The 14,333-nt window shown below is 40.4% G+C and overlaps 1 protein-coding gene across 2 annotated transcripts in view; it reads right to left on the bottom strand.

Annotated features, from left to right (window-relative positions):
• The window catches only part of CHD1 (chromodomain helicase DNA binding protein 1), a 55,639-nt gene extending 41,531 nt beyond the window's left edge, over positions 1–14,108 (bottom strand). For both annotated transcript variants that reach the window (XM_048291313.1, XM_048291314.1), the window contains exons 1-2: positions 13,755–14,108; positions 11,748–11,953 (exon numbers count right to left, since the gene is read on the bottom strand). In XM_048291313.1, coding sequence (XP_048147270.1) covers positions 11,748–11,800 — 53 coding nt within the window. In that variant the 5' untranslated portion in view covers positions 11,801–11,953; positions 13,755–14,108. The remainder of the gene's footprint in view (positions 1–11,747; positions 11,954–13,754) is intronic.
• Positions 14,109–14,333: the final 225 nt, after the last annotated feature.

The raw sequence follows: 14,333 nt of genomic DNA, 5'->3' as shown, positions 1-14,333 counted from the left end.
CAAGCTCTTCATAAGCCACACTCCAAGGTAACAGACAATGACAATTTAATGACAATGACATCTGACATGAAGTTGGATTAAAGAAAATTTCAATTATCAAGACTATTCAAAATATTACTTACCAGTGTTAACAATTACTCTTACCCTAAATCTGTATTGCATGTTGAGATATTAGCCAATGGTAGCATGAAACCATCACAATTAACAAGACATCTGAATAGACCATCTAGAACACAAATATAAACCTTCATTTTTTCCAGCAATGTTTCAAGTAATGTAATAGTCAATCCTGTACTTTAAAGAATGTCCCTTAATTTAATGATAGATGTTTAGCAGCCTGCTCTGAGGTTATCTTACCTAAGATCAAGGGAAAAAAATCCACATGCCATCACAAAATTGAGATTTTGCTGCTTAAAAATAGCTAAAATAAATGCATGGAAAACTACAGTGACAAACTGAAGTGCATTTCTTTGTCAACAGAGTGTTGAAAGACACAGAGAAAACATTGCTGAAGATTTGAAGAAACAAGTATTAGAACAAATCACCCGTTGCAGGAGGTTTGCAGTATGGTTGAATGAAAGTACAGGTGCTTCTAACATATCCCAGCTTCAGGACTTTCAATAATGAAATACACAAGAAATTACTTTTCCTAAGTCACTAAAGGAAAAGCATTAGAGAAGTTATCTTATCAACAGTAAACCACTTCTTTAATTTAAAAAAAAAAAAAAAAAAGGTTTTATGAAAAAACTATGCAAATGTAACTAAGAATGTGTGGTTGCTTTGACTGGAATAAAAACCAGAGTCTAATAGGGGCGATGAGAGATTGCAGTACAAATTAAATTCATCCACTCCATCAACAAAAGGCAAGCTACTGCAGCAAAGAATCTAGAGCCAGAAGGACGCAGGAAGTCACTGATGTTCTTAATTTTACGAAAACAAGTCCATTAAATAGTAAAGTATTTACAATACTTTGTAACAAGATAGGAAATGAACATAAAAAAAAGTATTTATACCCTAAGAGGTTGAACTGCTAAGAAGCATTGTTGACCAGGAATATTAGTTTTTGGTGAGCTCTGAAGGTGTTTGTTTTAAAAAGAAGATGATTGCTTCAAACACACTGACCCTTTCTGTGGAAACAATTTGTTACCAATATACTGTATGCTACATAGCAGATATTTTTGAAAAAAATAAACAGACTTTATGTATTCCTTCCAAGCAAAAGTGACATTTTAACAATGAAAAAGCAGCGGTTTTTCAAAAGAAAATCATGCCATAGAGCCAGCATTTTTAAAACAGATGTTTGGAAAGGTTTCCATCATTATGTGATCTTATTACCAAAACCAGTGCACGTCACCTAGAAAAGCTATTGTATCTATACACATTAAAAGCTGGGAGATAAAAATTTATAGCCTTTAAAAATAAATCTTTCAAGAAGTTTCAGTGGGTTTTGAACCCACTTACTAAAAACATAAAAACTGCAATCCCTTAAGACTAATATGCAAGAAATGATTGACAGGGTAGATGGGAATTTACTAGACGAAATTTAAGAAAAACCTTTGCATAATTACCTGATGGGACTGAAAAAACTATTACTATGACTTAGTGCAGTAAACAATGCTTCTTCCATCTGAAGCCATATATCTTTGCTAGGTATCTTCTTCAGATGTGCTGGTCATTAAAATAAGGTACCAAAATAAACTTAATGAAGAACCATACCTTCAAACCACTGTATCACAAAATGTTAAACCAAGATTTTAATAAACAAGAATATTCTTAATATTTTTAAATGAGTGCTAAAAGGGATTTTTTACCGATAAAAACGTAACATTTTTGAATATTAAATCTTTATCTCATACATTGAAGTTTTCTATTTTATGTGTATGTTTTATGAGGTAGGTTTTAGTACAAATATTATTGTATGTATATACTTCATAAATGAACTATATATACATTAAAATGCATGCTTAAGTATTGACAGGAGTGCACAAACAACTATTTTAGAGACCACTGCACTAAAGGATAAAAAAAATCCTATTTATATCCTCCTTTCTCCTTAACCTAGACATACTAAGCAAGCCTTGGTTATTAAAAATGAACATAAAACTGTAATCCCTTTTGCAGAATTAACTGTGACCTGCTTCCATATGAGCAGTAATTCAGATTAAATCCTAGTATGCTAGATGCTAAACTTAAAGAGTAAATATGGAATTACTTAAGTAAAGGTATATACATTTACACACAGGCATTCAAGGAGAGCATTTACATGTCACCTCCTTATAGTAAAGGAGGAACGCAGAAACAAGAAACATAGAACTGTAAAATTTCTCTTTAACTGCTCCTACCTTTGCTCTGAGTTACAGTAATATTTACACAATTCGAACAATGCTGGGAACAGTATGCACTGCCTCACTTTGAAAACACATTCACCCCTCACCAATACATACACCTATGGGTGAAGGTATATAAAAATAACTTTTTTTGACGCTGATATTGCTGCGTTCTCCAATGTCCCCTATGGTGTCAGTACTATCCACAGACAGAAAAGACAGAGCTTTTCAAAACAGCCTCTGTTCTCATAAACACTCTTAAGTGCCTATGAAGATGTGGAAAAAAACAAGCAGAAATGAACAGGCAGTATTTATTGAGACTGCTGTCCTGAAACTGAAGCATAAACCAGTGGAAATCAACAGAGAACCTAGAAAAAAAACCCTAAACAGATTTCAAATTAAAAAGGGTGTCTTTGGTATTTTTCAACTTTAGCACATCTACTAAATGGTGTAATACCTTCTCTCCTTTTTCCAGGCACATGGCACTGCAGATGTGACTAATAAAACAGGCAACAGCATAGAGAACTCCTAGCACACTGCAGTGTCTACCAGCATCACTGCAAATTTAGAGCCTGTTTACCAGTTTTTGAAATGCAATTGTTTGAGTCTTTGAAGCTCACAGGAAAACACATACAGAAGTTTCAGACAGATTTTTAGTAGCTCAGCTGACATTTTCTTCATCTGCTGAAATGGGACACCCCAACAGCCAGCTACAAAAAGGCAAAAATAATTACCATCAGCTGGAGAGAGGTCTAAAACTTTTCAGAGCATGAAGACAAGTAAACTCTTATTTTAACAAGTAATCTCTGATTTTAACACCTTGTATTAGCAGAACTCCAGAAATGGCTTAACCTTCCCTGAAATGGAAAAGAAATGTGAAATAAAAAGAACATATGTATTTTCTGTAAATACTCAATGGAAGCTACCACTGCACACCAAATGATAAGTGAGGGCATTTCATACTGTGCTAAAATTCGACTTTTAAAATCATTGCTACAATAAGGACAAAAAACCTATCTGATAGAAAGGCAGAGATTTAACTTGCATTAAAGAAACAGAAGCTAAGTTCTGCAATAAAGGTATTAAAAACACAGGGAGATAATAGCAGTTAGGTAGTCATAACACCCTTGGTTGCTTTCTTTTCTATGTTTGCCTATGGGATTCTTTAACTTCACCTGCATTTTTTGAGGCACAGCCTATAAGGAATTTATTTTCTAGCCTGTCTTGGGGTGACTTTATGATGTGTATCCCATAATCGCTGCCCTATGCCCAGAAATTAATTTTTGTGCCTTTCTATGCCTTTAAACTGAGCCTGAGAGGGGGGAGGAAAAACTGAGCCAAACTTTTTCAAAGCAGTTTGCAGCTTGTTCAAGGTCACACAGAGATAGAGACTTTTTTTCAGCTGGAGAGCGAGAGGGAAGGGAAGCACGCAGCTTGCTTTTCTTTCCAGCCAGCTTTCAGCAGTTTTTTTCCTCAGCTCCTTTTCCTTCAGAGAGTTGAACTTCTGTTTTCCTGGGACTTCGTTTTTTTCCTTTTCTCTCTGCTGAACAGTTTCAACATCAGAATACAACGGGAGGAATTTCCACTGAGGCCTTGGCCCTGGACACGGGCCCACCACCCCGTCCCATCTCCAAGGAGGGAGAGAGAGATCTATGGAAGGACTCTGAATTTCCCCCCAGGTTTCTCTCAGCAGACCGGGAGGTTTTATCATTTAGCATTATTATCCTTTTCCTGTGGGTTTGTTAAATAAATAGTTTTTATCTCTTTCACTTTCCTTCGAGGAAAATTTATTTTTTCCCGAACCTGGTGGGGGAGGGGTGGTTGTAGCCTGCCTTCTCGCAGAGGATATATTTCTAAATTTGGCCAAACCGGAACATAGCCAAAGAGCTTTAAAGTGTCAGCTGATATAGTTTAACTAGGGTCCCTAATTTGACCAACCTTCCTTGCAACAAGTAATGCCCATTAGTGCAAAGTAGCACCACTGACTTTCACAAAATTAATCACCTGAACTGACATTACTAATTACTGAGATTCTGGTATCATATCTCTAGGGGGTGGATGCAAGGAACATTACATATTTCCTCAAACACTGATTGGAATACTGTCACAATTAGCTGTCTGCTGCTTTTCAATGCTATCACACAAATACTGTCCCTCTCTTCAGAGTTCCTCTTACAGAAAAGGAGATGTCAAGCGTGTTATTTCCTGACAATTCCTCTTCCTATACAAGCCACGGTCTTTGCTTAAGTTGCTTCTACTGGAAATAGTTCAGCATAACACAACAGTGGATACATTACCCACTCTCCTGGAGATACTTAAGGTGGAATACGACAGATGGCTTACATACAACTTAACCAGCCTTTTCTTTTGCCATCTGTATCTACATTTTTCTTTCTTCCAAAAAAAGCCTGACTAAAACTGGTAAGTAAAAGAAAACTCCACTATTTTTAGGCAGTTAGTACAAATTAGGACCTTCCTCTGTCTCTACCTCAGCCTTTCCAAACTTAGTCAAGATGATTTCTCTACATGACAGTGCAGAGCTGGAACCTACTTTTTACATTCAACTCTGCTGGCAGAACTGACACTTTACCTAACATAATCAGAGAAACTATCAGCATAACAGACATCATTCTCAGTTAACTAAAAATGTTTGTTGTGAATCTGTGTTTGTCAAACTTGCCCTACTTTTATTGTGTCACACTATGTCTACCCTTTGCTCTGGTCTTGTACTGATGACCTCTTCTAACCAATACTACTTTATTGTCCAACTTGCCTTTTTTTCTTACCTTCTTCCCAGATGACTGGGATTCCAAGAAGCCAAATGGCTATAGAAATTATAAACACTATCAAGACTAAAACAGGAGATGTAGATCCAATATTTGCTAAGATTAACCACTGAAGACCATTTACGCTTTTAGGCACTTAATTAATCAGAACGAAATTACTATTAAGTCCCTCTTCTGTATCACATAAGCCTTCTTCCCTCCTACACCTCCAAGCAAATTACATATATTACTTATTTTTTAAAAAGTAATATGAAAATGGCATTATGTGTTTAAAGGTGCTCCTGAATAAGAAACCTTACATTGTATTCCCTTTGCTCAACTGAAATAGAAAAAACAAAACATTCAAAAACCCAACCTCCCCTCTCCAAACTAAACTAAGACAGTAGGATAAAAGACTGTGCAGAAGAGTGGACCCTCATAAGGATATGGAAAATAGAAACAAACATGATGGGTAAAGCACTAAGGATGATCTCCTTGGTACCACTGAAGTGAGACCATTTCTTTACTGTGCAAACAAACCCCAGTAACAATGAAAAATTTAGCAGTCAGCAGTAACTTTCAGTAGCAGGCCAACAGCATTTACTGAAAATGAACAGCAGGTCTCAGGATGGAAGTTCTACGTGAAAAATTAGTTCCATGTATGTTAACAAACTGAGGTGTAAAGAAAGAGCACTTTCCAGGATATGCACTTAAGAATCCTCTTACCTCTAGCCCTTGATCGTTGCATCTGTCCACCAGCACATGTCAAATCTGATTTGGTAAGGAATTTAGACACACTGAAGGAATTTGTCTAGTTTTTTTAACTGTCTTTGGGTACTCCCTACATGTTTACAACAAATCTATGCCCGAATGTCATATTTATTTGCAAAGATATCTTTGAAAGAAAAGCAACATAGGTTAGAGAAGGTACCAAAGCAGGTAACAGGTTAAAACAAATGTTTTTTTTTTAACTCCCTCAAATAAATACTTATGCAATGAAACTGGGGAATGCTTTGGGGAAATGACAAGCTTAAAGCACATATCCTGCCTCAGAGCCATTAGTTCTTTCAACAGTCTTAAGTTTAGCTTCACTAGCTTATCCTTTAAAACAAGGTGCCCCTGAGAGGATCATACAACAAGGAACTAGGCATTAATACAAATCCTAAAATGGAAAGCTAAAGAAGCCATGTTGCAAAAGAACTGACAGAAAGTTTAGACTCCTGTCTAGGTTAGTAACAGATCCAAGAACAGCTAATTTAACATCACTGATTTCAAGTGCATTCATTAGGTGAAGTTACCTTACTGATCAAGACTAGCAAGACAGAGAGTAACAATTTAAGCGAACTAAAGTTCAACACACTAAAAAAGAAAGATTACTATCTGCAGGGTCTTTGAAATGTATCTGATATGACAGCGGACTCTCTCCTTTGTTGTTTGGTTGTTGGGGTTTTTTTAAACAAGCTGAAGGAAGGCAAGCATTGGAATATGAAGAGCCCATTCAAAATGTGCAGAAGCAACAGATAGTAAATGCCAAACCCATAAAATGGCAAGTAAGCTTCTTAGGCAAACGCTATGTAAGTAGTAAGCTTTTTTCAGTTTTACTTCTTCAAGAAATCTTAAATATTTAACCTTATTATAATGCATAAGGCAGATTTATCTTATTCACCACTGTCAGTAAAGAACAGAGGGCACAAAGAGTATCATGTTCAATCTACCAAATGTTATTTCCTGTCCTCAGCTATTACAGAGTATGAACTCAATTGAGTTTTCCTGGTATGGGCTAACACATTGTGTTTCCTGTCCTGCAGACTTCTTATCTGCTGGTACTACTATAAACACAGCAATGTTATCAAAATTAAACTGATTACCTACCAACTTTCATGACCCTATGAACCACATTGCAAGTCTTTATTTGAAAGATGCAAGTCACACATCTTAAGAGCACAAAGAAGTTCCAGGAACCCTTCCCAAGGCAGGAGGTATCAGTCATTACCCAGGGGTCTACTACTTTTTTGTGTAATGTGAGCAACCTTCAACACACAGCTGGATCCAGCAGCAACACAATGATGTATTTACCAGAAGCTCCTTAGAGACCACCAGCAAAAAAAGTATTAAATGGAATTTAATTTAAAAAAAAAAAAAAAAAAAAAGCAAGCCAGTTGAAGTGCCACATCTGGATAGGCCTGATGCATACACTGCCGGTATCACAAAACTTCACTCTGTCTTGAGGAACACGAAACGCTTGCATCAGCTAAAATCTTGAAACTCTCAGAATAGTGGAATTTAATCTAAAATATGTGGTACAGGTATGTGGCATCCAATTGGGTTAGACAAAAACTGGGGATAAACTTAGCAGGAGTTCCAAAACCAAACTTAAGACCACATGCAGAATGAGAGCCAGACCATGAATTAAAATATTTTTTCCTTTTAGTTGGAAAGGTTTCTAGGACAAAAATACTTGGGTCTGGATACATGTTCTATCTGAACTCTTCCAAAAAGAAGTGAAAAGATGCTTTTAACTTGGATTTGGACAGCTTATCATGCTTTAATATTCTTAATTCTGTAAGAGATTACTCTTGACAAAATAACAACTTGTTAATTAAAGACAAAAACACTGCAAAGAATTTGCTTTATCCACTAGCTGTTTACAGTACGTTCTACCAAAAGTCTTCCTTACCATTCAGGTACTTTAGTTGATCAGAGAATTCCTGTGCATGAAGTATTTATCTAAATATATATAGCTTTATGTATATGCTCTCTCTTGCTACATACACACATTTTTACTAATATTATCAATTAAACTCCTACTAAAAATAAGCCAGTGCATGCAAGTAATTCTGCAAATATGCTTGGTCAATTTCAGTTTTAACTCCCACTTAGATTTCAGGAAAGCAAGAACCTGAAGTCATGGCTTTCAATGAATCTTTTTTACTTTCTATGGAAGGTATGCATTTATATAGTAAATTGAAGCCTGTTGACCAAGTCTTTACTCTTTACTTATGTGCTCCACAGACTACGCAACCCACAAAGCAAATTAAATCCACTGAAATTACTATCTTCTCTCAACATCAACGTTCAAGTGTGTATAGACTTGTAAAAGTCTTTGGTGTAAGAAGCTGCTTACTGCAAAAATGGCCAGCTACCTTCCACTCACGCTACACTGAGCACATGCCTTTTTACTAGGAAAGGAAGGTTTGCTCAAGCCCTCTATACCTTGTTCTGCAGAAACACAGAAGAGCAAAGAGATGGGAAATCAGGTTGGTATTCAAATAGTACCAACATTTCATTGCTGCAGTCCCTGTTCTACCTGGCACCTGTCTTGCAAATCAGGTGTAACTGCCCTTCCTTGCTGATTAAGCTTTCTTATTACTATGTAACTTGAATGTATGTATTCATACTGAAGTTTGTATGCTGAATTGTTCTGAATGCTGTCAAGAATGCTATACAAAGATGCTCCACTTATGTAAGCTTCTCAACGTACTGCTAAAAAGTCTTTGTGTCTACATTCACTTGCGATCCAGATGAACAGTATCTGTGATATTTTACCTTGAGCTACTTAAAAACATTATGGAATAGTTATTTCAAGTAAACAAGAAGCTGGAAAGTAGACTCCACTGTGATTATTGAACAGAAATCAGAACACCAAGCAACAAGACTAGTTAACAATGTTTACAATAATTTCCATCATGCTCGGTTCTAGTACTGATTTAGAGCTTCAGAGGTTGCTGAAATAGGCAAGGGAAGTCCAAATGGTGTGGCCATGCAGTTTGCCATCTGTAGCAAAACAGAACTTCAGGACCAACACCTGCAACCACGGAAAGTTTTTTAGTGATCTAGCAGAGAGATGAATAGATGCAACACTGGAGAGGTATGAAGCAGTGTGGAAAACTGTTCATTCTTCTTACTTCAGAAAAAAAAAAAATCACCTTCACAGCTAAACACAGTGAATAAAGGACAGCTACAACTCCTTACCACAGTGCATCAAGTCAAAAGTCTATGACCAGTCCCTTCTCCAGCCCTCCTATTGCTGAGAATACTACAAGCTTTCCACAACTTTTTCAAGTCATGGTGTTCCCATAAAACACCATGTAATGGTGTATTTTTGTAAAGCCAGCCATGATCCACTGCTTAACCTTCTGAAGTAATGATGGTGGCTCCCCTGTATCAGGCTATAATTACTATCACTCCAGAATGACAGCAATGGAATTTGACATCAGACACCCAAGGCAAGGGAACGGGCTTTACTGCACTTGTAAAGTATCAATTTTGCAAACTGACACAAATTTTCAAAGACTTCTCCTAGTTAACACCAATGCTGCTACTTAGATTATCACTGTATTCACCTCCATCTTTTCTTTTTTCCTACTAATTCTTGAATTTGATCTTTGCAATTTATTCCCAGCAGCAGTTCTCAATTGCTTTCTTCACTTATTCCATTTCCATCCCTAGCATTCTGAATGGAATGGGATCACTATAAGCTTAAACATATTCTGTGCTGATCCTACTTCCATTCTCTAAAGTTCACATTTCCAGATATGAAGGATAATTACACCAACACTTCGAAGTTACAGTTAACTATCTGTCTACAGCTGCAGCTTGCTAAGGTACCTCACCTCAGAGTGAATACAACCTAGAGTACTGGAAACCTACCAGTTAAAGAAAAAACCACACAACTATAACCCAAGGATAAGTAAAATAAAAATATTCCGTATTATTTTAATAATGGAACTAAGTTAGACAGAAAAGGGTTCCATCATCTAAAATGGCAAGTTTTCTCGCTTCACTTACAAGAACAGCTTTCTGATAATGAACATGAAAATAAAGTTTCCAAGGCCTGCCTGTGAATTAGACTATGGGGTTATGTCATAGGTTAGTAATGAGCATTCTGGACCAAACCACCACAGGTTATCAAGTGACACAAGCCTAGGAAAAACTGTTGTTTGAATTTTCCATTTTTTGAAGCTTTAAGATGTACTCAGCAGGACATATAAAATGAAGAACAAAGTCTCACTTTGCAGGCAAATGCGAAGCTTTGAGTACTGTGCATCCTCCTGATGCTTATTTTTCATTAAATTCACGAGAATCTTACAACATTTAATTGTTTAATCTTATGAACCCCTACGGCTTTTAAATAACTTTGATATACAGATACTTATGGCCATTCACAGTTCAATACAAAATAGTTTCTCCACAGACCTTTAGCAAGGTGGCTTCTTTCAAGTAGTTCGAAAATTCACACACGAACTTGTAGGTTCATGTTTGTTGGAAGCTTTTGGTTTGGCTTTTTTTAAGTGACAAGGAATATTTTGCCCCAGATGAAACTTCTAACTTGTTTGTTAACTGTAACAGTATCAACTTTATAGGAAGCAGATTTCTTCAAAAATTACTATGTGGTAGAGCTTTCAAATTATTCACAACATTGAAAATGTACTGTCTTTCTAGAACACTCCTGTGTATTAATAGGAAGCTTAACATAAAAATACACAACAATTATAAAAGTCTCTTTAGTTTCACTGTTCGTACATTTCCTTGTGATTTGCATCCAGGGTCACCTAAACAATTCTCCCTTCCCTGTCCTCCCAGTCCATCATACACTGTAGAAGTTTGATGGCCAGCACATGCTGACTGATCAGCTGGCAGTCATACATTCTTCTTGCATTTCTTCTCTTGAGGCAGTAATTTAGATCTCTCTCTATCCAACTGGAAGTTTCCACAGTCTGCAGAACATAGTTTTTTTATGGCACTCTGACTGACAGAATTAGCTAACCACTTCAACAGGCAAAGAACAGATCTGACAGAAAGAGGGGCAGAAAAACAGCACAGTCACCTTTTAGAGGAGAAGTCTAAGGCCCACCTTTTATTGGCGAGTTGATTTTTAAACCTCTCGGTTTATCATATTTCTAGTTTTGGAAATCTAAACTTTGTAGCACTGGAGGGGCTTTTTGAACTTGGAACTGTAAGTGAACTTAATTCCACCCCTACTAACCGGCTGTCACCCTGCATGGATGCAAGGACATTCTAATCACACTCTTCCAAACATTTGAACATTCTGCACCTGATAGAAGTAATTTGACATTAGAGAACTGATTTTAGGTTTCTTTTTAGTTAAGAACACAGCTGGAAAATAGTCCTTTAACTTCTGAATACAAATACAAAGTTAACACTTTCAGCTATACTAGTATGACAGCTTTAAAGAATGACAGAATTAAAAACGTATTTCATATAAAAAAATGAAGTGAACCACTGCCCCTTTAAAGACACCCTAATTAGGGTTTTATACAACATATAGTATGTATGTGTGTCTTGCACTTTATAGAGGATAGCTTTATTTTAACATTTTAAGTCAATATTTTTGATACCTCAGGCACTTTTTTCCCTCAAGAGTGATACTATTCTGCTGGATGCCAACATGGCTTTAATACTACTTCAGCTTCATTATGTAAGACATATACAAGATCACTCCCATTCTTAGCTGAAATGATGCGAACATAACAAGCAGATTAAGCACCTGCAAGAAAGCAAAGCCATTCTTCCTACCTATGATCTGCATGCTAACCACAACACTTTAGCACTCAGTTCAAATATAATTTAGTTTTAGTAAACAAAATATAAGAAAATACATAGCCAGGAATAATTGAAATAAGCAAGTGCTTACCTTGACTCTCCACTACTGTTTCTTACACTTTCTTCATCACTGTGCCCATTCATTGTAAATATTAAGTATAAAAAATAAATAAAAGTCCACTCAGGTTACAAGGTGGGTATCAGGAATCTGCTTCTTGGTACTGTGTATGTTTTCCAGACACTGTATGTGTTTGCTTTAGTGTTCTCAGCGGGTATTCAAGATTTCTCCCAAAATACCTAAAATAGGAAAGGAAACATTAACACAGTTTTAAAGTATGTTTGCAATTAAAGACCTACCAAAAATACTACGTTTTTTTCCACTAACAGTGAAAGGGGGCATGTTTGATGTCACATGTGTAAATCAAAAGTAGCATTTTTTTGTGTGCTACCTGTTCACGGTTGATCATTTTATCACCATTTCCTTTTCTGAAGGAAAAAAAAAAGATTTTTCCTGCTGTCTGTGAAAACAACAAAAAATAACGTCCAGAGAACAGCAGGTCCTCATATTAGTCATATTTAAAAAACTGGAAGATCTAAATAAAATGCACAAAATGCAGGGAAGACCTGTCTCACTTTTTGTTTGACTGCAGTGGGGTTCCACCATACACTTCCTTATGCCATCATGCTTCTTTATGCAACTTTTCATGGATAGTGCTATAAAGATGGCAATTTCTGCTGAATGACTAGCTGCAGAACAGGAAAAGTTATGGAAACTACAAATTCTTTAGTACTGGAGGGTGAGAACAGTTTACTGCCTATCTGCACTACTATACATTGTGTCTTAACTTTTGACATAGTATTGAATTCAGGACAAAACAGATCTAAATTTTAAAGAAAAAATGCCTACTTGAAGAGGTAGGTAAATATTAATGTTCTGCTAAGATCTGCTAAGTAAAATGTATTTCATACACAAAACATAGCGGAAGCATTTCCAGAAATACACGTAATGCTAACCACTTACAGTTGTGGGTTAGGAGCAGGAAGATAAAAGACTGTACCGTTTAACACGAGTTCCCACGAAATCAAACCAGCAAGATCCTACAGATGGAATGATCATTATTCCATATACATGAGTATCTTAGGCCAGATCATTAGGCAGTAAGTATTCGATGCAGCCAGAGAAAGTTAAGTCTCACGGTGAATGGGCCGCAAGTATAAACTCAGTGATAATCAGACCAAGACATGCGCCCTCACAGACTTGGCGGTGTGAAGGCGATTAGGGTCTTGCCTGCCTCGGGGTGCTCCCCTCGAACAAGCCACAGCCCAACCCCAAGCCCATCGGAGCCGTGGTGAGGGAACCCTCGCTCTGGAGCGGGCACTGCCCTGCGCTAACACCGCCGAGGCCGCTGCGGCCCGCGAACAATAGCGATAAGGGAGGGGAGCGCGATCGGAAGGAGCCCCGCAGCCGCAGTGGGGCCGCGAAGCGCGGCCGGGGACCCAGCGAGGGAGTAGAGGGCACGCCGGGGGATCCCGCCGCGCCCCCGGCACCCGGCAAACACCACGGGCAGCGGCAAAACTTTCTCCTCGCCGCCCACTCTCTGCTCCGTGCCGACGCGATCCCGACTCTCATCCCCTGCCGCCCGCGCCGCTCTCTCGCTGCCCGCCCACAGGGAGCGCGGGCAGGGCCGCCCGCCCGCTCCGCTATCGGCGCGGCCTGCACGGGCGCCGCTCCCTGGCAGCACTTCCACAGCCACCGCCGCCGCCCTCCCACGATCTCTTCCCCCGGCGCCCCCCACGGCCCGGAGCGGAGCAGCGGCCGCTCTCAGGCCGCCCGGGCGGCTCGCACTGGCTCCCCCCGCAGGAGGGCGCGGGAGCAGCTCGACCCCACTGCCCACCTCGGCCCCGGCGAACCCCTCCCTCCCTCGGCGGAGAACAGGGAGCGGGCCCGAGGAGTCAGCCCGGCGCTGGGCATCCACCCCCCTCGCGACCGGCAGCCGGGCCGCATTTCCTCTGCACTGCCCGCCCCCACTCCGGCTTTCATCTCCGGCAGCTGCACAGCTCCCGGCCGGCGAAGGGTGCCATGGCGGCCTCTGCCTACCTGCGCTGCGCGGGGCCCGGCCGGCCCAGCCCTCCCCGGGCCCCCCCACGGCCCGAGGCCTCGCTGCGCCCCGCGGGGCGTACTGCTGCTCGTACGGCAGTCCCGGGTCGTGGGCGGCTTCCGCGGCCGCGGCGGGGCCTGGGTGGCCGCCGCTACTCCGGCCGGCTCCGCGCTGCCCGCACCGCGGGCTCGCTCGCTCTGCCGCTCGAACAATGGGGTCTGGACCACGCTGGGAGGGGCGCCGGGAGAACCGGGGTGGGCGCCGCTCCGCTCCGCTGCCGACTCCTAAGTCCTGCCGACCGCCGCCATCACGCCGCCACTCCGCTCAGCCTCCCCCTCCCGCGGTCGGATGGAAACCCCGGGCGTGATGTCAGCCCTGCGCCCTGGGACCGACCGGCAGCGGGAGGAGGAGCCTCGGGCGGGGGCGACGAGCCGCGCTGCTGCCGGGCCTCGGGTAGCGCGGCAGAAGCGGTGCGGTCGCCCGGGGAGCCGGCGGGCTCGGTCTCATCTCCTGCCCGCCATCCGCCCTTACCTCCCTTCTGCCTAGCGCTGGGAAGGGGCTCCCATCCCGGTGTGCGG

Source organism: Corvus hawaiiensis, chromosome Z, assembly GCF_020740725.1.
Source record: "Corvus hawaiiensis isolate bCorHaw1 chromosome Z, bCorHaw1.pri.cur, whole genome shotgun sequence".
Classification (NCBI taxonomy): Eukaryota; Metazoa; Chordata; class Aves; order Passeriformes; family Corvidae; genus Corvus; species Corvus hawaiiensis.
This window is presented reverse-complemented; position numbering and strand designations above follow the sequence as displayed.